Here is a 25,388-nt window from a genome sequence, read left to right as displayed (position 1 = left end):
AGCATTATCCTCTAGTGCCGCTGTACTAAAAGAGCTTTAGCCAGAAGTAATCTGAATACATCCATTGAAGCACTGAAGGGGAAGGGATTTATCTCCAAATGATTAAGTTTGAGATGGATTAAAATGACTATCAAAAGAATATGACATGAATCAATGACTAAAATCTAGGGGTGTCACAATATATCGTCCCACGAAATTTCGCGATAGTAAAACGTCACGATATGTATCGTTGAGATGAAATCTCATATCGTGAAAAAAAAAAATTTTTTTTTTTTTTTTTTTTTTCCAAAAATAGACAAAGAAACGTCTTTGTTTGTTGAAGTTCAATGTGTGGAAAGTAGTTCAGTTGAACAAGTCTCTGAAGAGACACATGAGAAGTTATACAGGAGAGAAACCATTCAATTGAGTTTCTGGCAAAACTGTTTACTTGACAGGAAAAACTGAAGATGCATAAAAAATAGACTAAGAAAAGTCTTGTTGTTTGAGTTTGAAGAAAAACTGAAGATGCATAATGAGAATTTATACTGCTGAGAAACCTTTTAGTTCAAAGTAAATCTAAGTGACGGTGTAACTCATTCTATTTCAAGATAAGCCTTATCTCCAATCTCATGTTTTTTCTAGTTGTTATTGTAATAACAATTTCCCACAACAGCATGTTTTGTATTTGTGCATTTCAAATAAAATACTACTTTTCCAGTCATATATTGTCATTATTCAAGTTTAAAAAAATATTGTTAAAATCGTATCGTATCGTTATCGTGAACCCAGTATCGTGATACGTATCGTATCGTGAACTGAGTGTATCGTGACACCCCTACCAAAATCCGATCTCATATACTGATTTTATAAATTCGACATTAACAAATAACATTTTACATAAATAATATTCAATAAACTGTAATCAACACAAATACATAAATAAATACTGTACACTTTCCCCCATACTTGTATTATTGATTCAGAACATGTTGTATGCATTGAAATATAATAAATATCTAAAAATACAGATTTGATCGTGGGTGGGGCTTGCTGGTGTTGACTGTATAAACTGGTTATTATCATGCTGTGGCGGATAGCATGTGACTCAGGCCTGTGAAGTAGGACTTCTCCCTCTCGCTCATCAGCTCAAGGTGGAGAGGCTGCTGGCAGAAGTCACACTCTGCTGAGGAGTGTGGAGTCAGCTCCAAACCCACCTCCAACCAGGTCTTCACCAGGCGGTCTACGGAGAAGAGGCAGAGGATGAGCAACACAGGTGAGGAGGACCCAAAGGTCTGTGCCAGATATGGATATTAGAAATGTATCTAATAGACTAAATAGTGTTTTAACTAATAGTATCTGGGCTTGAAATTACATTTTGTGTGGCTTGTGGAATTCAGTTACCAGACATTTGGAATTTTCACCAGCCAAAACATGTTTTCTTGAATAGGCTCAAACGATTGCATTTCATCATCTTTGTTTGTTATAGAGTACAATGCAGTTTTGTCTCGATGTATTACTTAATTTACAATGTAATACTGGCCAAGCACATTATATTAGCCAACGTTGTTCGTCCCACAGGGTAAATCCATCCAACAGCCAGTCATGACCTGCTTGTCATCTCATCTCATCTCATCTAATTAAATTAAATAAAATATTTGTGACGGTAAATGACAACTACACAAATCCTTAACTGCTCAAATGTTGGCAGGTGTTAATTCCAAGTTCTAAACAGAATACTACAGTCAGAAATGAGAAAAGTACACACTTTCTTTACTTAAGTAGAAGTACAGTTAATAGTGTAAAAAATACTCTGGTAAAAGTAGAAGTACTGATTCCACTTAATTACTCAAGTAAAAGTAAAAAGTACAGGCTCTGAAATGTACTGAAGTATAAAAGTAAAACGTATTTTCTGTGCCAGGCGAATAGAAACTCATGTCATAATCATATTAATATCTAGGGATGCAACGGTATGAGTTTTTGACGGTATGATAACCTTGGACAAAAATACCACGGTTTCACGGTATCGCGGTATTGCGGACCATTTGTGTTTTTACAATAGCCGAAATATTCCCATACATCCGACGTCGTCTTTTTAGATGATGGAAAGTTCAGGGGAGTCCTTGTGGCTCCTCTCTACTGTGCTCTAGTCTAGGTAGGCATGCAGCCAGGGGGAGGGCTTTCATCTGAAATTATCCTCGGAGGCCAGATCTTCCCTGCTAAAACGTCAGTGAGCTACCTGGGTTGCATTTTAGACAGCAGCCTGGGTGGGGAAACCATGGCTCTAAAAACCATTAGCAAGGTTAATGGTAGAACCAAATTCATAGCCAGAAAAGCTCCTTTACTGGATGCAGCCAGTCTGTTTTTGCTGGCTAGCTCTCTTGTTTTATGTTGTTTTGATTATGCCATTTGCTCCTGGTATGGAGGACTGTCAAAGGTACTCAAAGATAAATTACAAGTCTCCCAGAACAAATTAATCAGGGTTGTTTTAGGTCTATCCTCTAGAGACCACGTTGGGAAACAGCATTTTCAGCAGCTTGGCTGGCTCCCTCTAGAGGCCAGGGCGGTCCAGCTGCAGCTCAGTATGGTCCACAATATCTGCAACAATAGGGCCCCTGAATATCTTAAGGATCATTTCCAGAGGAGTAGTGACGCTCATGCTCATCAAACCAGAGCTAGTATAGCAGATCTTTGCCTGCCCAGGTTTAAAACCAATATGGGCAAATGTTCTTTTAGGTTTAGTGGAGCTGTAAACTGGAACATGTTAGCCCTCCCGATCACTACTACCAGCCAGCTTTCTTTTAAAATGAAGGTCAAATCCTGGCTTTTAGATAATGTCACAGCATAGATGCACTTTGTCTTGGTTCTCTTTCATTTAATTTTATATTATTTTATGTATTTTTTTTACTTTTAGTATTTGAGCATTGTTGTATTTTAGTATTGTATAGTAGTCTATAGTCTATGTCTCTCTTTTATCATTCTTTGTACTTATGCTTGTTTCGTGTTGTTTGTATTGTCTGTCCTAGACCAAGGACCACAATGGAAACAAGTCTTTGACTTTATTGTGTTTTAATCCTTGATGATGTTTTCCGAGATGCATGTCCTCTGTTCCATGTTTTCTTTGTTACAATACATCAAATAAAATCAATCAATCAATCAATCAATAAGCTGCACTCTGCAAGCGACCTGGGCACTTTGTTTTGGGGAAACAGCTGATACCGTGGGGAAGGTATGCAAATTTTAGTGGTTTTGATACTGTAACGTTTTCAAACCGCGGTATACCTTCAAACGGTATACCGCTGCATCCCTATTAATATCATTCAAATACTATTATAAACAACAGGCCCAACACACCCAACAAAATGTGAGGAGCAAGAGGGAGATGTTTGGGTGTAGGGTGTAGTTGATGTGCAGATTATTGAATGGCAAATGATGACAACGGTTTTATGACGGGCTTTTAGACACTTAACAAAAAGCCTTTTTCTAGTGTCAAATAAATAAGAAGTGACCCTGAACCAGCAGTCAAATCAGCTGATCGCCTAATGGACAAGGTGTCTGGTTTTGGATCAGAACACTGAGGGTTTGAGTCCCTTTGTGCTCAACTTTCTAGTTCAGCAATTCCACAAGTTTCTTTTAGAGCTTCAGGCATTATAACTGTGATTGGTAGTTGTCAGTTTGTGATATGGTTTTTCTACAGAAAAGGTGCACATCATGCGTAAAAGCTGGGGGAGCGCGAGAGGAGAGAGACAAACAAACAACGTTACATCATATTTGTCTGTCATGCATTAAAATTAAAGTAACTAGCCTGTTTTGAAAATGTAAGGAGTAGAAAGTACAGATATTTGTGTTAAATTGTAGGGAAAAAAAGTGAACAGTTGTCAGAAAAATAAATACCGTAAAATACCAATTAGAAGCCGACTTCCAAATTGCCGCGGGTCCCATATATAAGCGGGGTCTGGATACATATTTTGTACATAAAAGCAGGTCCCAATTTGACGCCCGGTTAGTTTTTTCAATGTTTTCTTTTTACCTTTGCGACATCCTGTTGAATGCATCTCCCAAACACAACGAAGAAGGAAAATCGGATGAAGAAGACGAACAACGAGGAAACGGGAACAACGAGGAAAAAAAACACATGCACGAAACTTGCTGATCAAAATTCGTTTTCCGTCAACATCTGATGATTCTGAAAATTGTGTAGGCATTTCCTGAAGATTTTTATACACTAAAACCGACATCTCTGGTGTAATAATTATTTTGAGAAATGTGCCTATATGGTATGTTTCCCTGCCAGCGGGCATAGAAGTCGGCTTCTAATTGGTATTTCACCGCACACTGCAGCGGAGGGGGCAGCGCATGCAGCCAGCGGAGGAGGCAGCGCATGCAACAAATAATCTGCTCACATGATGATCATGTTCTCTCACCTTCAGCGGAGAAAGTTTAGTGGTAAATACCGGTAGGTCACAGTTCAGCTCAAATTTTATTTGATTTCATGTACAGGCCAGAACTGGCATGCAATGTGCTCTGCTGCGCTGAGAGGGAGGCGCGGCTCTCCCCATAGACAAGCAATTGTGTGGGGGGCTGTAGCCAACTCATTAAAATAAATGGTTTAAATAAACAATTTCATACTATTTACAATCTTTTCTGAGCAATATTTTTGTACAAAAATAATTAAAGCAGGTCCCAAACTGCCGCAGGTCCCATATTGACGCGGGGTCTGGCTACATATTTTGTCAATTAACGCCCGGGCTAATAATTGGTATTTTACGGTACTCATTGAAGTACAGATACCTGAAAATCCCACCGAAGTACAGTAACAATTAACAACGTATTTGTACTTAGTTACTTCCCATCTCTGACTACAGTCAATCTCTGAATCCTTTTTAGTCTAGGCAGTTTACCACAAAATCTGAGATTGCAACAAAACCAAACTCAATGGATTTTGTGTCCTCGATATGTTCTAAATGGGAGAAGTAATCGGAACATTTTAATTAATAGAAACTGGGGAGGCTTAAGGCTTTTCCCCCCTCACACTTAGAAGATATTGAGGACACAATTCCATTGAGTTTGGTTTTGTTGCAATAGTGAGAGGTTGACCCACATTATTACTGGACTATTTGCTTCCTGAGAGTGGAGACCTAAATGCTTGTGGACGTACCAACAAAGTAGTGCATCATCTGGGGAGTGTGGTGCGGTGTGGGGGCGATGCGGAGCAGTTCCTCTCCCTTCACCACTGTGGGATGATTGATTGCCTGGACGTAGATGTTGTAACGAGACATCATGATGTCACAAACCTCCGTGTTCTTCTGTGCATCTGCCACCTGCCAACAGAGAGGCACAATCAGGAAAATGTGAATTTTTTCTTTTAATCAGATTCACATTTCAAAGTGTCTTTGTTTTATTGTTTCCTTCTTGTTTTTTGTTTGTTTATTGTATGCCTTTTTTAATGCTATTATTATTATTATTATTTTTATTTGCATTTTTTTTATCCGTTTCTGCCTTTTATGTGTGCAAATAAATAAACTAAACTTAAACATATCACTGTTGCCATTAAGTGTCATTCTGTAAATTATGTCATTGTTAATACAATGTTGACATTGTTTGAGATGTCTTCGTTATTACAGCTTAACATTAACCAAGACAACATAACCTGTCAATGTCTTCGTTATGACAACTTGACATAACTAACACAACATAACAGTCATAAACATGACATTGCAGGCATTAAGATGTCATCATGTCATTACACTGTCAAATGAGTTTATAACTGTCATGAGTGTTTTCCTTGACCTCAACTACAGTGGTACAATTTGAACATTTCATTAAGATGTCATCACGTCTCATTCAGCTGATCATTTACAGAATGACACAATGACAACAGTCATAAACATCCATAACGCTTCCTTCATGCTCATGACAGGTGTCATGTCATGGTTATGACAGTGTCATGTCAGTGGTCATATGCCCCCTCAAGTAAAGTGTTGCCTATGCTTTTGTCCAGAATTTCATGACTGTCTGTATTGTAGGTAGAGAGATAACAGACTGTCTGTATTGTAGGTAGAGAGATAACAGACTGTCTGTATTGTAGGTAGAGAGATAACAGACTGTATTGTAGGTAGACAGATAACAGACTGTCTGTATTGTAGGTAGAGATATAACAGACTGTCTGTATTGTAGGTAGAGAGATAACAGACTGGCTGTATTGTAGGTAGAGAGATAACAGACTGTCTGTATTGTAGAGCTGTGCATCTTCACTGATCTCACGATTCGATTATACAAGTCTACGATTCGATTCGATTCGATTATACGATGCATCTCGATGCATCTCCGATGCATCACGATGCATCTTAAATCGATGCATCACTTTTTCCGCAATACATGATTTATTTTTTCTCACTTTCTTTTTTCTCACTGTGTGGCTACTTTTAAAATAAAAGTGCATTTGGAATTGCATTGTATTATGATCCATAATTAAAATAAACAACTGCATGTACTTACATTCTATTTTATTTGATTATTATTATTATTATTTTTTTTTAATAATCGATTTTTGATATTTGTTAATCGATTCAGAATCGTCCTATTAACACGTTCACTGCCAATGGCGAGTTGACTCGTCAAACAAAATCCAACGGTTGACTGCCAATGACGAGTTGAGACGTCAAAAAAATGAATTTTTTTTTTTTGACCGTGGGATGTGCATCTAACCCTTTTACATCTCTTATATAAATATTGGAGCCACCGAACGTGTACAACCCATTCCACCGACCCACTAAGTGGCGACAGTGCCCTCCTGACTAGAGGAAGGCAAGCAAAAAGCAGTGTGAGGAAGCCATTCTCATGAAAATGGATTGGCGAAAACGCTTTCGTTTTCGCGCTGATTGCTGGCGGTGCGGGAATGCAAATTTGCATAATAGATTACGGGTGGAACACACTTTGAAACACGCAGCATAAATATGACCAGAATCGCAAAAGCTTCATCAAAGCTCTCAACCGAAACTCCAAGAAACGAGCGAGCCCATATCCAGACTTGCCGAGCGGCCGCCAGCAGACAGGAGCAGCAGCAAAGCAGTGAGCCTGGTGACGCGAGGTTACAGCAGCAGCAGCAACGAGCTTGTGACACGCCCGCTGCAGCCAAGAAGAACACACACGGAGGGAGGAGTTTGAAGGAGAGGGGTGTTTCCTGCTGTTATGGAGGAAATGACTGTTCAAAACTATTGTTTAGATGTCTGACGTCTTACTGATGCCAAAAATGAATGGTTAAAGTGACTGTTCTATCGAATTTCACAAAAAGCCGTTTATCTCAGAATAAATTTTCAGACGCTGAAACCATGCTGTATTCAACTGCTAATGCTTACATAACTACTAACTCTACAAACTAACTCTTTTAGACAGAGAAAGCACACATTCTATTACCGGTAGTTCTTTTGAGATATTGTGTGTTCACAAAATCCTAACAGAAACGAATCCTCGGCTCTTGAAAGATGAGCCAGAATCCTCAAAAAAAAAACTTGGCAGAAGCTAACTACAGTATTGAAAAACGGCTGGCAGTGAATGTGTTAAGCATCGCGATGCATCTCTGAATTGATTATTTTCGGCAGCTCTACTGTATTGTAGGTAGAGAGATAACAGACTGTATTGTAGGTAGAGAGATAACAGACTGTCTGTATTGTAGGTAGAGAGATAACAGACTGTCTGTATTGTAGGTAGAGAGATAACAGACTGTCTTGTATTGTAGGTAGAGAGATAACAGACTGTCTGTATTGTAGGTAGAGAGATAACAGACTGTCTGTATTGTAGGTAGAGAGATAACAGACTGTCTGTATTGTAGGTAGAGAGATAACAGACTGTCTGTATTGTAGGTAGAGAGATAACAGACTGTCTGTATTGTAGGTAGAGAGATAACAGACTGTCTGTATTGTAGGTAGAGAGATAACAGACTGTCTGTATTGTAGGTAGAGAGATAACAGACTGTCTGTATTGTAGGTAGAGAGATATCAGACTGTCTGTATTGTAGGTAGAGAGATAACAGACTGTCTGTATTGTAGGTAGAGAGATAACAGACTGTCTGTATTGTAGGTAGAGAGATAACAGACTGTCTGTATTGTAGGTAGAGAGATAACAGACTGTCTGTATTGTAGGTAGAGAGATAACAGAAACGATCATCAAAATAGTCATTCTCCTACATTCTCTAATTGTGTCTCTAACTTCTTGTATATTAAATAATGGTCAAGTTGAATTTGCTGGGGTTTTCCTGGAACCTCCTCAAGAACCTCTTGGTGGTCCCCGGATGCCACGTTAAGAACCACTGATCTGGCCCTGGTGGTCCACGTTAAGAACCACTGATCTGGATAACAGTGTCAGCTAAGTGGCTATATTAGGGATTGTCTTACCTGGACAGGAATAATGTGGCTTGGGCAGTCGACCACTGGGAGGCCGGAGTCCCTCAACATCTGCCGGAGCAGCTTGACGTTCCTCTGGTGTTTCCTGCGGAGCGTACGACCCTCCTCGCTCTTCAGGACCTGGATGGACGCCCGTGCCCCCGCCAGCAACATGGGGGGCAGGGAGGTGGTGAAGATGAAGCCCGCTGCGTAGGAGCGCACTGTGTCCACCAGGGCGCTGGTGCTGGCGATGTAGCCACCCACACAGCCAAATGCCTTGCCTGGGAAACCATCCATAGTGTAACATGTTAGAGCAGGGGTGGGCAACTATTTTTCATGGGGGGCCACATGAGAAACCCAGATTGTTGCCGGGGCTGAACAAATATTCTCATGCCTAACCCATGGATGGGCAACTTTGATGATAGAGAGGGCCACAAAAAAATCCTCGTTACCAGATTTTGCTGAGGGCTGAACGGCGCCAGTGTGAAAATTTGGGGGCATTTGAAGCCAGGTTTAGAGGAATAACTCATTTTAAATTAACAGTTGTGATGTCATTATTCAGTACCACCAATATTTGATCCTTTTCTCACTCACTCCTATGTCACCACCTGCTCTCCCTGCAGGGCTTGAAATTAACTTTTTTGACCACCTGCCAATATGGCTGCTAGATTTTAAAGTTACCAGCCAATTAGAATTTCCATAGCCGAAATGTTTTTCTTGAAATAAACCAGAATATGAGTGGGTTAATTTAAGCATAAGTATCAGTAAGAGGCCCAAGATTCTCAAAGCCTGTGTTGAGGGTCACACGAACAAAAATGCACTCTTGAAGCTAAATAAATCCAAAACCAACAAGTTAATTATTTAAATGTTTACTTAAATGTAGAACAGTCATTTCTTACACATGAGATTACTTTTAGCCATAAAGATTATTGAAAGATATTCCAGACTGAAATGCTATAACAGAAGTGGAGTATTGGCCAGAATGACATTTGGAAACTTATTCAGCGGGTATCTTGCATGTTGCCTTCAGATCATTGTAAATATAATAATAATAATAATTCCATTGCGGGCCACACAGGAGGGCTGTACTTACCGAGGGTACCAGAGATGATGTGGTAAACACAGAGGGCTGTACTTACAGAGGGTACCAGAGATGATGTGGTAAACACAGAGGGCTGTACTTACCGAGGGTACCAGAGATGATGTGGTAAACACAGAGGACTGTACTTACCGAGGGTACCAGAGATGATGTGGTAAACACAGAGGACTGTACTTACAGAGGGTACCAGAGATGATGTGGTAAACACAGAGGACTGTACTTACCGAGGGTACCAGAGATGATGTGGTAAACACAGAGGACTGTACTTACTGAGGGTACCAGAGATGATGTGGTAAACACAGAGGGCTGTACTTACTGAGGGTACCAGAGATGATGTGGTAAACACAGAGGACTGTACTTACTGAGGGTACCAGAGATGATGTAGTAAACACAGAGGACTGTACTTACAGAGGGTACCAGAGATGATGTGGTAAACACAGAGGACTGTACTTACCGAGGGTACCAGAGATGATGTGGTAAACACAGAGGACTGTACTTACTGAGGGTACCAGAGATGATGTGGTAAACACAGAGGGCTGTACTTACCGAGGGTACCAGAGATGATGTGGTAAACACAGAGCGCTGTACTTACAGAGGGTACCAGAGATGATGTGGTAAACACAGAGGACTGTACTTACAGAGGGTACCAGAGATGATGTGGTAAACACAGAGGACTGTACTTACAGAGGGTACCAGAGATGATGTGGTAAACACAGAGGACTGTACTTACCGAGGGTACCGGAGATGATGTCCATCTTGTGCATGACCCTGTCCCTGTCACCGATCCCTCCTCCCCTCGGCCCGTACAGGCCCACAGCATGAACTTCATCCACAAAGGTAATGGCGCCGAACTTGTGGGCAATATCACACATCTCCTCCAGAGGGCACACAGCTCCTATAGGGCACCCGTTTGATTATTTAAGTGAATCAATGGAAATCAAAGAGTGGGAAATAGAATATGTGACAGACAGACTTTCAGCGAGACATTTCACATAAGAACACTTTGGGGTGACGTTGTGCACTTACCATCCATTGAGTGCACCGTCTCAAAGGCCACGATCTTTGGAGCGGAGCGCTCGGACTTCTCGAGCAGCTCTTGGAGATGCTTGGCGTCATTGTGACGGAAGAGAACCTTCTTCACCCCGCTGCTCCTGATTCCCTGAATCATCGAGGCGTGGTTGCCAGCATCAGAATAGATTTCACAACCTAGGAATGAAGAGAAATCACAGAAAATGAAAAATCATAGGGAAAAAAACAAAAAACATCTGCTACACATTGGTCTGTTTATAAGTAACAAAAACGATCATTTGAACTAAGAAGACATAATTAACCTGATTGAGCTATAGAAAATGCTTGTTGTGAAATGTAAATGTAATGGGGGGGGGGGCATGTATAATAGTATCCTTCTTTGCCTTGTATATTTTCTTAATTTTGTCTGCTTTTTGCAAGGTATATAACAAAAAGAAATCTTTAATTGGCCAAATCTTTGCCTATACTGTATATTCAAGAAGAATATTGGTATCGGCATAATATCGGTATCGGCAGATATCCAAATTCAGGTATCGGAATCGGATCGGAAGTGAAAAAATGTGGATCGGTGCATCCCTACCAGCAGGCGCAAATAAAAATGCATACTACTCATACTACTAGTTTAGACTTTTGAATTAGGGATGTCCCGATCCGATCACGTGATCGGAGATCGGGGCCGATCACGTGATTTTTAGAAGATCGGAATGGGGGGGAAAAGATCGGGAGTAAAAAAAAAAAGATTTTTTTTTTTTTAAATTCAACAAACATGACCATGTTCACGTCTTAAACTCATCCTGAGGCCTTAGTTTTGGTTTTAAATTACATATCATCATTCATTTATTTAGTGTCGCACAGAGCAGAAGAATTTACCAAAACAAACGCATTTCCTGATTTACATTGTTATTGCACTATTCTGCACATCATTTGTTTTAGTTTACATGGTTATTTTGTGGTGCACCACTGATAAGCTTTATTTTATTTTGTTTTAAATTTTGAATCCATGTTGGATATAATGAATACTGTTAAATAAAAAAGCCATATCCATGTTGGATATAATGGATAGTTAGTTGGATACTGTTAAATAAAAAAACAATCTTAAGGGTCAACTTGATTGCAGTTTTTTCTTTTCTTTTTTCTTAATGCATTGCCGAAAGATCGGATCGTGAAAAATCGGTATCGGCAGATACTCAAAATCACATGATCGGGATCGGATCGGGAGCAAAAAAAATGTGATTGGGACATCCCTATTTTGAATGATCGCTCACTGCTGAAGATGTCGTTTCTTGGGGCATTTAAGTTGATAAATGAAGCAAATCTGTGAGGAAATACAATGAAATGACAGAAGCGACATGCCTGGTGTTACTGTACCTGGTAGCATTTTGGCCAGAGTAAACAACGTGGAGTCATTGGCTACAAAGCAGGAAGTGAAGAGCAGCGCGGCGTCCTTTTCATGCAGGTCAGCCAGCTCGTGTTCCAGATGCACGTGGAATCTGCTTGTGCCCGAAATGTTGCGTGTGCCTCCTGCGCCAGCACCATGTTCTCCTAACGTCTCCCTTGAGGAACAAAGTGGAACCCGTTTAGGGAACATTTAGGCCCAGTCCCAAAGAAAAGTCCCTCAACTTTCATCAGTACTAGATTCATCATCGTTATCACCACACTGTTCTGCCAGATGACATCAGTCAGGGTTATGGCCCGTTCCTTTATCGCAAGATAACTGGGATGTGGAGGCTAAATGACGTCACATCCGTTTTGTTTGCGTTCCATTTGCAGAAAACGGGAGCTGGGAAGTTCACTATTGCTTGTCAGCTCTTGGTCAGATCCAGTCAGGCGCCAGGCTAGCCATTGTTAGCAATAACAGTTGATAACAAGGCAGTTCGCAGCATTTTGCGCATACAAACACTGCAGCATCATGTCCACACAGATAGAAGTTAGGCAGTGCTGTGTGTACAGCTGATTTAATGAGACACAAACAAGACATAAGTGCTAATAAACAGCATTTACTACGATTATAACTACTGTTGTTGCGCAGAGCAGCCATCTTGGATTTTTGAGGTCAGGAATGCCGAGGCTCCTACGAGTTTGGAATGGGAAATACCAGCTCTGGTGACGTCACTGTCCCAGCTCATGACCTTTGAACCGTAAGATGACCAGTTCCCAGTTCTAAAGGAACGCACTATTATCAGTGGTTTCTAAGCCTACTCACAGGATGGTCTGGATGACTCTGGGGTGGCGGCTCATGCCCAGGTAGTCATTGCTGCACCACACAGACACGTCTCTCTTCGCACGCAGAGACTGGGAGTAGTCGTCTGCCATGGGGAAGGTAGGAGCGCGCCTGTTCACCGTCTTAAATACCCTGTATGTGTGATCCTTCTTCTTGCTGTCAATCTTCTGCTCAAAGAAGTTGTCATACTGGAAGGTGAAAGCTGATGGAGGGAGGGGGGTTATTTGAATGGAACTTTTCACAGATAAAGACTTAGCACAGCGCAGTAGCTAGAGGAGGCACATTTTGGGGAATGACTATTTCTTAATGACCTACTGCAGAGGTTTTCAAAGTGGGAGGCGGAGCCTCCCCAGGGCGGCTCCAAGCAGTTTCAGATGAGGCTCAGTGAAGGAAGTGAAGTTATCAAAAGGAGAAATATGCCATAATGTGTGATTTGGTTCAAGAGATAGTTCAGAGATACAGTAGTTTTGCAGAATCTTTCCCCCACTTTCCCAGAGCCAGAAACTAATGTGTTCAGACAGAGCTTTTTCTCTACATATGGTCAGTCTGAAGTATGTGTTCAGACAGAGCTTTTTCTCTACATATGGTGTAGTCTGAAGTATGTGTTCAGACAGAGCTTTTTCTCTACATATGGTGTAGTGTAGTCTGAAGTACGTCAAACAGCAATATCAGGCAAATAACATTCATCATGATCCCATAGGCATCCAGGAATTGAGCGAGGGGGGGGGCACCTTTTTCCGAGCTTTATCTGGGGGGGGGGGGGGAGGCCCACAGTCTCAGACTTTGAAAACCCCTGGCCTACTGTTGGTGTTCTTACCTTGAGGCAGGTTGTCCTGCAGTAGGTGAGACACTTTGGAAGGTTGGTGTTTTAACAGGTTTTTCAGAGTGCCTGCGTTGGCCTTGATAAGAGCCGCCACCGATGAATCCAAATCCGTTTGTTCTGTTCGGCGACGATGTGCACAATTAATTTCACAAAACACCAGCTCTGTCTCACGTCATTCTACTATTTACACTCAACTACTATTATTACTTATTATTATTATTACTACTACTATTTACACTCAACTCTAAAGCCTTGTGCAAGTTTACCAATCATGGAATTAATTTGCTATGCAAGTCACTGGTGTATGCATGCTCAAAACAATAACCTTTCACAGCTTGCATAACTGACTAACTAACTGACTGGTTAGTGAACTGCGGGAGTTGCTTACTTGTGTGGAAAGAGTGCATCTCCTGGACATCCTCCTGCATCTCCTGGACATCCTCCTGCATCTCCTGGACACCCTCCTGCATCTCCTGGACATCCTCCTGCATCTCCTGGACATCCTCCTGCATCTCCTGGACATCCTCCTGCAGCATCTCCTGGACATCCTCCTGCAGCTCCAGGCGGGCTTCTCGCACCACGTTGTTGTTTTTCTGCACCATCTCTGCAGCCAGGAAAGGACACTTGGAGCGCAGTGCCTGGCCAGCAGGGGGCGAGGGGTGACCTACCTTGACAGGATGCCCTGGATCTGCACATCGGATGAAATGTCTCTATTAATTGAATCAGTTAATAATATGATATTACATGTACTTCACTTTCCTGTGTTATAATCACCATTCAATGTACTGTAGTAACTACGCAAGTCGTAAATGATGGGAGGAAGTTTGAACAAAAGGTAATTTCCCCCCTACAACTGACCCTCATTTGTTGGAGTGCCTCTAGAGGCGGAGGCTGAAGAGGCGAGGGCTCTGGCCAGAGGTCTGCAGGCCAGCTCCATCATCACCGGACACTTCTGGACATAACCCACCAGGGATGAGTTCCCAGCCAGCTGCAGGAAAACACCGGGCATCACCGTCAGGAACGGACACCGGCGAATAACTGTGTCCATATGAGGTGCTATTGATCTGTGTGGGAAAGAGAAGAAGGGGATCATTAAGAATGTGTCTGAAATGAATTGAGCTTTCCTTTGAGGATTCACTGAATGGAGAGCAGACATGCATTTGGTCTGGCAGAGAAACCCGATCAGTAGAGATCTATCTAGACAACCACCATAACACATCATGAATAATTAAAGTAAATTAAGAACTATTCCTAAAACATCATTACACAAATCTAAATAGATCAAATGAGTGTTCAGTAATCCAGTAGGATACAATGTGCAAGATAACAATCCAACATATTTGAACAAAAATGAACCCATGTTAAAGTATGCAATGATACAAAAACAGATTTTCATTACAACGCATTTGCCTCCCATTGCCAAACAATATTTATATAAATATATATATATTATTATTTTTTACCTGAATACATCCCACTCCATTTTGATGGAACATAGGAAAAATATCTTGCGAAACATGACTGAATCAGCACTGAGCAATGTAGACTGAGGCCAGAGAAGATGTTTGCCTGAGGGGCTACTTTCATTCATCCTGGGCTGTGGTCAGCTGTTCTTGACAGGTGGGAAAAAGGAAGTCCATTTAAGGACCTGCTACAGTATTACCATTGTACGGTCTCACCCAAGACAAAAGGAGCAGAGCCATCTGGCGGCTAGTCAAGTGAAACATACATAACTATAACTAGAATTCTGTGGGCATTGTTAGACCACTACATAGCCTCACCTTTAGGACATCACTGATGATGTCACAAATGTCTATGACAAAAGTGCCTGATGTCATCAGTGATGTACAGTGTTGGGCAGTAACTTAGTTACTGTATTTGTATTACTTTCCCCAGTAACTAGTAATGTGAGGGATTACATTTTCCAAAAAGGAATTATAGTTACTAATCCAAGTAACTTCAGGTTACTGCATTACTTTCTCAGCGCTGGCACAGTGCCAAAGAAACTGTGTGGAGATAGTCTGGCTATACGAGACTACTGTGTTGTCAGAACATGATCAGGTTTTTGTCTAAGGTAGGCAAATAAAAAGTATGTATTTTGGCTGATTGTTGTTGTAAGGTTAATTATTGTTCCCATAAAGTGGATTCAGTTCTAAAAGGAGCTGGCTAAACAGGTTGTATGTCACTCACTTTTAGGGAAGGGGGTGCAGTGAAAGTAATATAGTAAAGTATAACGAGTAACGTAACTAATTCATTTTAATACCAAGTAATAAGTAGAGTAATTGTATTACTTTTTAAAGGAGTAAAGGTTCCTGAGTAACTTGCTCAACACAGGTGATGTAGAACTGTACGATATCATCAGTGATGTCATAGCAGCATGAGCTGTGATTGCTCTATGCAAGATATTGCTGTAGCCCAAGCCTAGCCTGGGTAAACCCAGCCTTCAACGTGACGCCACAGGCTATGCCTGTAGCGTAAGTTACAGTCTTCTTCGTGACTGATAGCACATAGAGGTCACGTGGAGGCTAGGAGGGATTTGACCTAAGAAACTTATATTTATACAGTAAAAAGTAGAACAAAGCATACAATACAATACGAAAGCATAAACAATGAATCAACTAGGCCTACAATGTGTTTTAAGAGTATGTCTACACACAACATCCAACTGGGAAGATAACATCTCAAAGTAGCTTTTTGTGAAGTACACCATCATCTCCAACCAACACTGATCCAGCAGAGGAACAGAACAACCATGTCATTTGGAAACAAAGCGATGATCAGTTGTGTGGGCTCACCCTCACTGTTAGTTGGCTATTGTTTGTTTGTCACCTAGTTAGTACTTGTCCATGCATCTTCAGGAGACTCAGAAAAGTGAACCCACCTGATTTATTCAAAGTTCTTGGAGTTCTTGATCCCTTCACCTTACTTCTTCACTGTACAGTTCTTTCAGATGGGAAACTCTGGTTGGCTGGATTTACCGCTACAATCATGCTGATGACATAGGCAGCAGTGTCTGGTCTGCTCCAATCACTGGTGCATGTGTCTGTTGCACAATCGTTGAGCCACACCTACCAGCGGTAATGAAGCCAGAGATGGTCTATTCTGAAGATGAAACGCTCAATAGTAAGTAAATATCAGACATGGGAGACACTTTGCTCTCAGTCTCAAAGTCACAACTAATTTGGTCCAAAAGTCCCAAGTCATTTTGTTTTGGGCAAGTCAGGTTGAGTCCTTAGTTAAGGCAAGTCAAGTCACTTTTCCCCCCCGCCCAAGATAGTGCAGTCTTACCTTCCTTAGTAGCTGTCTAATAGTGATATTATTGGCCAATTTATCTAACTGTTCAAAAAGTATGACAGTTAATATAATTTGTATTATAATTAAATAATCAAACAAAAGCCAAATAACTTTGTACTTTGTAACATAAGTGCCTTCTCCTTGAAAGGAAAAAAACATTCAGTGAGAGGAGTGTGATTGACAGTCAGTCATCCAATCATAACAATGCTCTAAGGAGGAGCATGAGTGAGTCATCCAATCATGACAATGTTATTTCCAGCTTGCGCTCAGATATCGGATAACAAAGTTTACACAGACAAGGTTGACAGTCTTAATATTTAAACTGAGCAAACAGGGATGTTTCCATTTTGACAAAACAACCAGCACAGATTTTTTTGTGATCGTGTTAAGTTTGTTTTTTGTGATACATAAACATAGGATAACACAACAAAGAACTATAGAAACAATAACTATATGTGTGTACTTGTGTACTATGTGTGTACTTGAGAGCAAAGCTAACCGGAGCCCAATTCCTTGTAGTGTTTGCATACTTGGCCAATAAAGCTGATTCTGATTCACCCACAGTAGGCTACATACTCGCATACATACATAAATACATGCATATCCCCACTCCACCACAGATAGCAATTCAATGTTTACTCTCTTGTGTAGATTATCAAGCCCCCCCTTTTTTTTTAACCAAAAGCTTTACCACAGAGTGAGCAAATAAATTGTTTCTCACCTGTGTGGACTATCATGTGTCCATCCATTCTGCATCACTGTCTTCAGTCTCAGATTCAGAAGAGTCTGAAGTCTTGTCATCACCAGCTGTTTGTAAATTACTAGCTGGATATAAGTTCCTGGCTGGTTCTGATACTCCACAGTCCTCTCCACCAGCTTGTTTTCATCTGTTCAGTTGAGCTGCTGGCTAGAGGCTCTGCCTCTCTGCCCTCCTCAGTTTGGCTTTGATGAAGCTGTGAGGACAGAGGTTTCTCTTCCTCATCTTCACGCTTCACAGGGACAGCAGTGAATGGGAACTTGGTGATATGGGCCGCCTCCAGCCCATGAAGCTGCTCTCCCTCCTGACTGATCCAGAGTTCCTCCTGTTCCTCTTTAACGTGTGGGGGCTCTGGGTCCTCCTGGTCCAGACTGGAACTCCACTCCTGCTGCTCAGCGGGGACGTCTAATTTAATAACCAACGGCTGCTGGATGTCTGGAGGCAAGGCTTCTCTGTGCAGCTTCTGGACTTTAGACATTTTCATTTTCATACAGCGACAGGAACGTTTGGTTTCCTCCTGAACTATTTACTGACAAACGTAAGAAGCTCCAATAGCTTCACAGCTAAGCTAACGTGAGCATTCAGCTGAGAGGAGCGTCTTCTTCCCCTCAGAGTTAAACGGAGCCCCGGTTGCACATTATATATTCGTGATAATATAATCCGCACATAAGAGTCTTGTTTGTAAATTAAACTTCAGCTGAAGTACCGAGGAAATAATACGCTACTGCTACTTTAGCCTACATCGCTGCCATATTTTTCCTCTTCTAATTTTATTGGCGGATCGCAACCAACGTGTATAAGTGCATACCGCCCCCTAGTGTACCGGAGTCAGGGTTTTAGACGGTTTTCACGTGCTGCTCTAAAAGTCCCTCCCTGCAGAGCTGGAGAGCCCAGTCAGCAGTTCCCAGCTGCGTCGCACTGATCATACATGCCAGCCTAGTTGGGGTCATTTAAATGTTTATGTTGTATTTCTTCTTCTTCTTTGGTTTTTAATTGCGGTTGGCATCCAACATGTCGCATTACCGCCAACTACTGGATTAAAACTGAATTCACTCTATTGGGTGTCCTTTTCCCCAGGGCCATTCCCCATACTACTGTATAACTCTACTTTTCAAAATGTTTGCGAGAGCAATAGCATACTTATTTGGTCCTTGCGTCACAAGGCTCTGGTACCCATTAGGTACTACAGGCAGGATGACCCGCCCGTCGGTCCTGATCCTGATGTGTTCCATTCCGCAGTGTTTTCGTTCCCCCATAGAAATGCAGCAGTAGGCAGCCTAACCTCGCCAGTCGCTACGAGTTAGAGAAAAAATAAACAGCATGAACATAGGCTACCAAACAAAGTATTAGAAACTTGCCGGATCGATTACATCTTTGAAGCACTTTACGTTCCGCCCAGGAAGACCCGCGTCTTCCGGTGGATCTTCCGCTTTGTGTGCATCAGTGTTTTCGTTCCCCCATTTTACTGCTTTGACTAGTCTCTAGAACAGACGAGTTGGCTTCCGCAATTTTCAAATGCTTCCGCCATACCTGCATTCGCCGGATGTAGATGAGACGGTCTGATTTAAGATAAATTACCACAAAGCGCTCATGCTAACTTTCTTGAAAGTAACGAGAGTCACGTTAGCAGTAGCGGCTATAGCTACTTCCAGAAGTTTAATTTACAAACTGAAGACTCGTATGTGTGGATGATGATATTATCGCGAATATATTAAGTGGAACCGGGCTCCGTTAGTCAGAGGAAGAAGAAGACTCAATGGACTCAGATGAATGGTTTAGCTGTGAAGCTAACGTTAGCTGTGAAGCTATTGCAGCTTTGAAGGAAGTTTGTCACAGTTCAGGAGGAAAGGTTCCTGTCAGTCACTGTGTGAAAATGAACATGTCTAAAGTCCAGAAGTTGAGAGCAGTGGCGAAGCAGCGTCTATCTGCGGCTGTTCCCGCTGAGCAGCAGGAGTGGAGCCCCAGTCTGCACCATGAGGACCCAGACCCCCCACACGTTAAAGAGGAACAGGAGGAACTCTGGACCAGTCAGGAGGGAGAACAGCTTCAGGAGAACCCAGAGCACCCACACATTAAAGATGAACAGGAGGAACTCTGGATCAGTCGGGAGGGAGAGCAACTTCAGGAGGGACCAGACCCTCCACACATTAAAGAGGAACAGGAGGAACTCTGGATCAGTCGGGAGGGAGAGCAGCTTCAGGAGGAGCCAGAGCTGCCACACGTTAAAGGGGAACAGGAGGCACTCTGGATCAGTCGGGAGGGAGAGCAGCTTCAAGGGCTGGAAGAGGCTGATATCACCAAGTTCCCATTCTCTTTTGTCCCTGTGAAGAGTGAAGATGAGGAAGAGAAACCTCAGTCCTCACAGCTTCATCAAAGCCAAACTGTGGAGAACAGAGAGGCAGAGTCTCTAGCCAGCAGCTCAACTGAACACATGAAAACAGAAGCTGATGGAGAGGACTGTAAAGTATCAGAACCAGCCAGGGAGTTATATCTTATATACTTATATCCAGCTAGTAATTCACAAACTGATGACAAGACTTCAGACTCTTCTGAGACTGAAGACAGTGATGATGAAGGGATGGAAACTAGTGAACCTCAGTCAGGTTTAGACTCACAGAAAAACAGTGAAGTTCTTGGCAAGAAACACTTCAGCTGCTCAGTTTGTGATAAAAGATTTGATAATGAAGGACACTTGAAGACACACATGATAGTCCACACAGGAGATGAACAATTGAATTGCTCAGTCTGCGGTAAAGGTTTTGATCATAAAGGAAACTTTAAGTCACACATGCTAGTCCACACAGGTGAGAAACTATTTAATTGCTCACTCTGTGGTAAAGGTTTTCGTCGTAAAAGAGAATTGAAGACACACATGATAGTCCACACAGGAGACAACAAATTTAATTGCTCAGTTTGTGGTAAAGGTTTTGGTCATAAAGGAAACTTTAAGAGACACATGATAGTCCACACAGGAGAGAAACAATTTAATTGCTCACTCTGTGGTAAAGGTTATGGTCAAAAAGGAGACATGAAGAGACACATGATAATCCACACAGGAGACAACAAATTTAATTGCTCAGTCTGTCGTAAAGGTTTTGGTCGTAAAGGATACTTGAAGACACACATGATAGTCCACACAGGAGACAAACAATTTAATTGCTCAGTCTGTGGTAAAGGTTTTGGTCGTAAAGGTCACTTGAAGTCACACATGATAGTCCACACAGGAGATAAACAATTTAATTGCTCAGTCTGTGGTAAAGGTTTTGGTCGTAAAGGAGACTTGAACACACACATGATAGTCCACACAGGAGATAAACAATTTAATTGCTCAGTTTGTGGTAAAGGTTTTAGTCAAAAACGATACTTGAAGACACACATGGTAGTCCACACAGGTGAGAAACAATGTATTTGCTCAGTCTGTGGTAAAGGTTTTGGTCAAAAAGGAGACTTGAAGAGACACATGATGGTCCACACAGGAGATAAACAATTTAATTGCTCAGTCTGTGGTAAAGGTTTTGGTCAAAAAGTATCCTTGAAGACACACATGATAGTCCACACAGGTGAGAAACAATGTATTTGCTCAGTCTGTGGTAAAGGTTTTGGTCAAAAAGGATCCTTGAAGACACACATGGTAGTCCACACAGGTGAGAAACAATGTATTTGCTCAGTCTGTGGTAAAGGTTTTGGTCGTAAAGGATCCTTGAAGACACACATGGTAGTCCACACAGCTGAGAAACAATGTATTTGCTCAGTCTGTGGTAAAGGTTTTGGTCTAAAAGTATACTTGAAGAGACACATGAAAATCCACACAAGAGTGTAAACGTTTAATTCAGGGTTCCCACGGCCATGGAAAACCTGGAAAAGTCATGGGATTTCAAAATATTGTTTTCCAGGCCTGGAAAAGTCATGGAATTAGTAAAACCCTTGAAAGATTAGGAAAAGTCATGACATTTTGTTGTGTGCAATGAAATTGTTGCAGTCATCTTCCCGTGGATAACCTTCCATGTAATGTAACATATAATGGTAAATTTACTCTCTGTAGCTGTTGCCCTAACATAGCTCTAATATGTGTCCATTTTAGTGCTGCTTGTATTTTATATTAATATTTTTATGGAAAATTATACTTTCAGGCGGTGTCTCGTCATAGACCTGTGGTCAATGGGACAGCATGGTGGAAATCCTCCCGTTCTCCCCATTCAGCATAGTTAGCATTTAGCTGCTAGCCCAGCCCAGGCAGACAGGATCGGGGATTCAACCACCGCAGTAAATGCACATCTGAACAGACGTCTATGTCCCTGCTGTTGAATCCCCAATCCTGTAGTGTAGAGCCACAGCACCTTCCTTTAGTGAGTCAGCCCATTGAGATATATGTTGGGTTTTTTTCGCCCACCGTCTAGTCTTGCTCGCCAGCCGGAGTAACATTTTATGGGCGTTCCCACTCAGAGCGACTGTATCTATAGCTTCCATGATGCAGTGATACTAAAGCACTAAAAACTCATATAAAGAGCAGCTGTGTCTATTTGTCCATAGTCATCATTTCTGGTAGGCTATTGGTCCAGAGTCACCGCCTCACATTACCTGGAAATGATATTATCGATCCATGAAAAGTCATGGAAAAGTTTGGAAGTTGTACTCATGAAAATGTGTGGGAAGTGTTCACTGCTATCTGTGGTGGAGGGGGGATTTGAGTGGATATGTACAGCATGTGGATGTTTTTGTGCTTTGTTGTGTTGTCCTGTGTTTATGTATCACACAATAAACAATCAAGATTGATCACAATGACCATGATCTTGAACTTATTCAGGGGATGGAAGGTACTAAAGCCAGTGCTCAGTCTGTCATGGCACAGTCCATCTGATACAATGATACAAACATGGAAGGTGCAAACGCTGCTGTTGCATTCGGTTTGCTAAACTGTTACAGGAATGACTTTTCCACAAGAATGAAGTGAAGCAAAATGCTGAGGCAGGGTGAGAGCCGAGTCAATGTTTAGCTGTTCCAGTGTTCCCCCACAAGCCAGGTTCCCTCATTTATCCAGGTATAGCAGCACATATACAGACTCAGAGATCTTTATTAGACTATTTAATGGTCTGAAAAAGACACATTTCAATGAATCTGTGTAGAATTCAGGTAGATGTTATGCATCACCAACGAACAAAGTAATGTGGAGTTAACTGGATCCAGCAGAGGGCGCTGACTGAGTGTGCTACATTACTTTATGCAGAACAGAATTACCTCACTACACACATTGAGACAGAACCCCACATTTGGGCCACTGGTACCAACCATCGACTTACGCGTACCCCAGTTTGGGAGTCACTGCACACGATGTAGGGCAGGCTACTGTATAGGCCTATGTGTGTGTGCGTGTGGTTTGATTAGAGACTTGCTAACGGTTCTCTAATTGTTTTGTTGTGTTCTCAGTCAGTCTTCTGCACCCTCCATTCCCCTCGACTCCCGACCACCACTCCCACCGTCCCGACGGCTTTCTTCTGTGCCGCAATGCACTCTGGGTATTGTGGAACTGATACTGCCTCGCGCCTGTGACGTCATCCACAGGTCACATGCCAAACAATAACATTACACCACAAAGCGCTCATGCTAACTTTCTTGAAAGTAACGAGAGTCACGTTAGCAGTAGCGGCTATAGCTACTTCCAGAAGTTTAATTTACAAACTGAAGACTCGTATGTGTGGATGATGATATTATCGCGAATATATTTAAGTGGAACCGGGCTTCGTTAAGTCAGAGGAAGAAGAAGACTCAATGGACTCAGATGAATGGTTTAGCTGTGAAGCTAACGTTAGCTGTGAAGCTATTGCAGCTTTGAAGGAAGTTTGTCACAGTTCAGGAGGAAAGGTTCCTGTCAGTCACTGTGTGAAAATGAACATGTCTAAAGTCCAGAAGTTGAGAGCAGTGGCGAAGCAGCGTCTATCTGCGGCTGTTCCCACTGAGCAGCAGGAGTGGAGCCCCAGTCTGCACCATGAGGACCCAGAGCCCCCACACGTTAAAGAGGAACAGGAGGAACTCTGGATCAGTCAGGGGCGAGAGCAGCTTCAGGAGGACCCAGAGCCACCACACGTTAAAGAGGAACAGGAGGAACTCTGGACCAGTCAGTCTGAGACTGAAGACAATGATGATGAATGGATGGAAACTAGCGAACCTCAGTCAGGTTTAGACTCACAGAAAAACAGTGAAGTTCTTGGCAATAAACACTTCAGCTGCTTAGTTTGTGCTAAAAGATTTGATAATGAAGGACACTTGAAGACACACATGATAGTCCACACAGGAGACAACAAATTTAATTGCTCAGTCTGTGGTAAAGGTTTTGGTCGTAAAGGAAGCTTTAAGAGACACATGATAGTCCACACAGAAGAGAAACAATTTATTTGCTCAGTCTGTGGTAAAGGTTTTGGTCAAAAAGGAGACTTGAAGAGACACATGGTGGTCCACACAGGAGATAAACAATTTAATTGCTCAGTCTGTGGTAAAGGTTTTGGTGATAAAGGATACTTGAAAAGACACATGATAGTCCACACAGAAGAGAAACAATTTATTTGCTCAGTCTGTGGTAAAGGTTTTGGTCGTAAAGGAGACTTGAACACACACATGATAGTCCACACAGGAGATAAACAATTTAATTGCTCAGTTTGTGGTAAAGGTTTTAGTCAAAAACGATACTTGAAGCCACACATGGTAGTCCACACAGGTGAGAAACAATGTATTTGCTCAGTCTGTGGTAAAGGTTTTGGTCAAAAAGGAGACTTGAAGAGACACATGATGGTCCACACAGGAGATAAACAATTTAATTGCTCAGTCTGTGGTAAAGGTTTTGGTCAAAAAGTATCCTTGAAGACACACATGATAGTCCACACAGGGGAGAAACAATGTATTTGTTCAGTCTGTGGTAAAGGTTTTGGTCAAAAAGGATCCTTGAAGACACACATGGTAGTCCACACAGGTGAGAAACAATGTATTTGCTCAGTCTGTGGTAAAGGTTTTGGTCAAAAAGGATCCTTGAAGACACACATGAAAATCCACACAAGAGTGTAAACGTTTAATTCAGGGTTCCCACGGCCATGGAAAACCTGGAAAAGTCATGGGATTTCAAAATATTGTTTTCCAGGCCTGGAAAAGTCATGGAATTAGTAAAACCCTTGAAAGTTTAGGAAAAGTCGTGACATTTTGTTGTGTGCAATGAAATTGTTGCAGTCATCTTCCCGTGGATAACCTTCCATGTAATGTAACATATAATGGTAAATTTACTCTCTGTAGCTGTTGCCCTAACATAGCTCTAATATGTGTCCATTTTAGTGCTGCTTGTATTTTATATTAATATTTTTATGGAAAATTATACTTTCAGGCGGTGTCTCGTCATAGACCTGTGGTCAATGGGACAGCATGGTGGAAATCCTCCCGTTCTCCCATTCAGCATAGTTAGCATTTAGCTGCTAGCCCAGCACAGGCAGACAGGATCGGGGATTCAACCACCACAGTAAATGCACATCTGAACAGACGTCTATGTCCCTGCTGTTGAATCCCCAATCCTGTAGTGTAGAGCCACAGCAGAGCCTTTAGTGAGTCAGCCCATTGAGATATATGTTGTTGTTTTTTCGCCCACCGTCTAGTCTTGCTCGCCAGCCGGAGTAACATTTTATGGGCGTTCCCACACAGAGCGACTGTATCTATAGCTTCCATGATGCAGTGACACTAGAGCACTAAAAACTCATATAAAGAGCAGCTGTGTCTATTTGTCCATAGTCATAATTTCTGGTAGGCTATTGGTCCAGAGTCACTGCCTCACATTA

The 25,388-nt window shown here is 41.9% G+C and overlaps 1 protein-coding gene across 1 annotated transcript; it reads right to left on the bottom strand.

The window, feature by feature from the left end:
- Positions 1 to 1,058: 1,058 nt before the first annotated feature.
- Positions 1,059 to 17,676, bottom strand: LOC310781737 (5-aminolevulinate synthase, non-specific, mitochondrial-like; the record flags this gene model as incomplete). Its single annotated transcript, XM_083642349.1, has 11 exons — positions 17,545 to 17,676; positions 14,388 to 14,593; positions 13,918 to 14,217; positions 13,524 to 13,646; positions 12,689 to 12,908; positions 11,854 to 12,038; positions 10,483 to 10,662; positions 10,187 to 10,351; positions 8,370 to 8,638; positions 5,135 to 5,297; positions 1,059 to 1,219 (listed from the first exon to the last, which is right to left on the bottom strand). The coding sequence occupies exons 1-11, from the start codon at positions 17,622 to 17,624 to the stop codon at positions 1,059 to 1,061; spliced, it is 2,052 nt and encodes a 683-aa protein (XP_083498475.1). The 5' UTR covers positions 17,625 to 17,676.
- Positions 17,677 to 25,388: the final 7,712 nt, after the last annotated feature.

Source organism: Poromitra crassiceps, assembly GCF_964638095.1.
Source record: "Poromitra crassiceps genome assembly, chromosome: 8".
Lineage (NCBI taxonomy): Eukaryota > Metazoa > Chordata > Actinopteri > Beryciformes > Melamphaidae > Poromitra > Poromitra crassiceps.
This window is presented reverse-complemented; position numbering and strand designations above follow the sequence as displayed.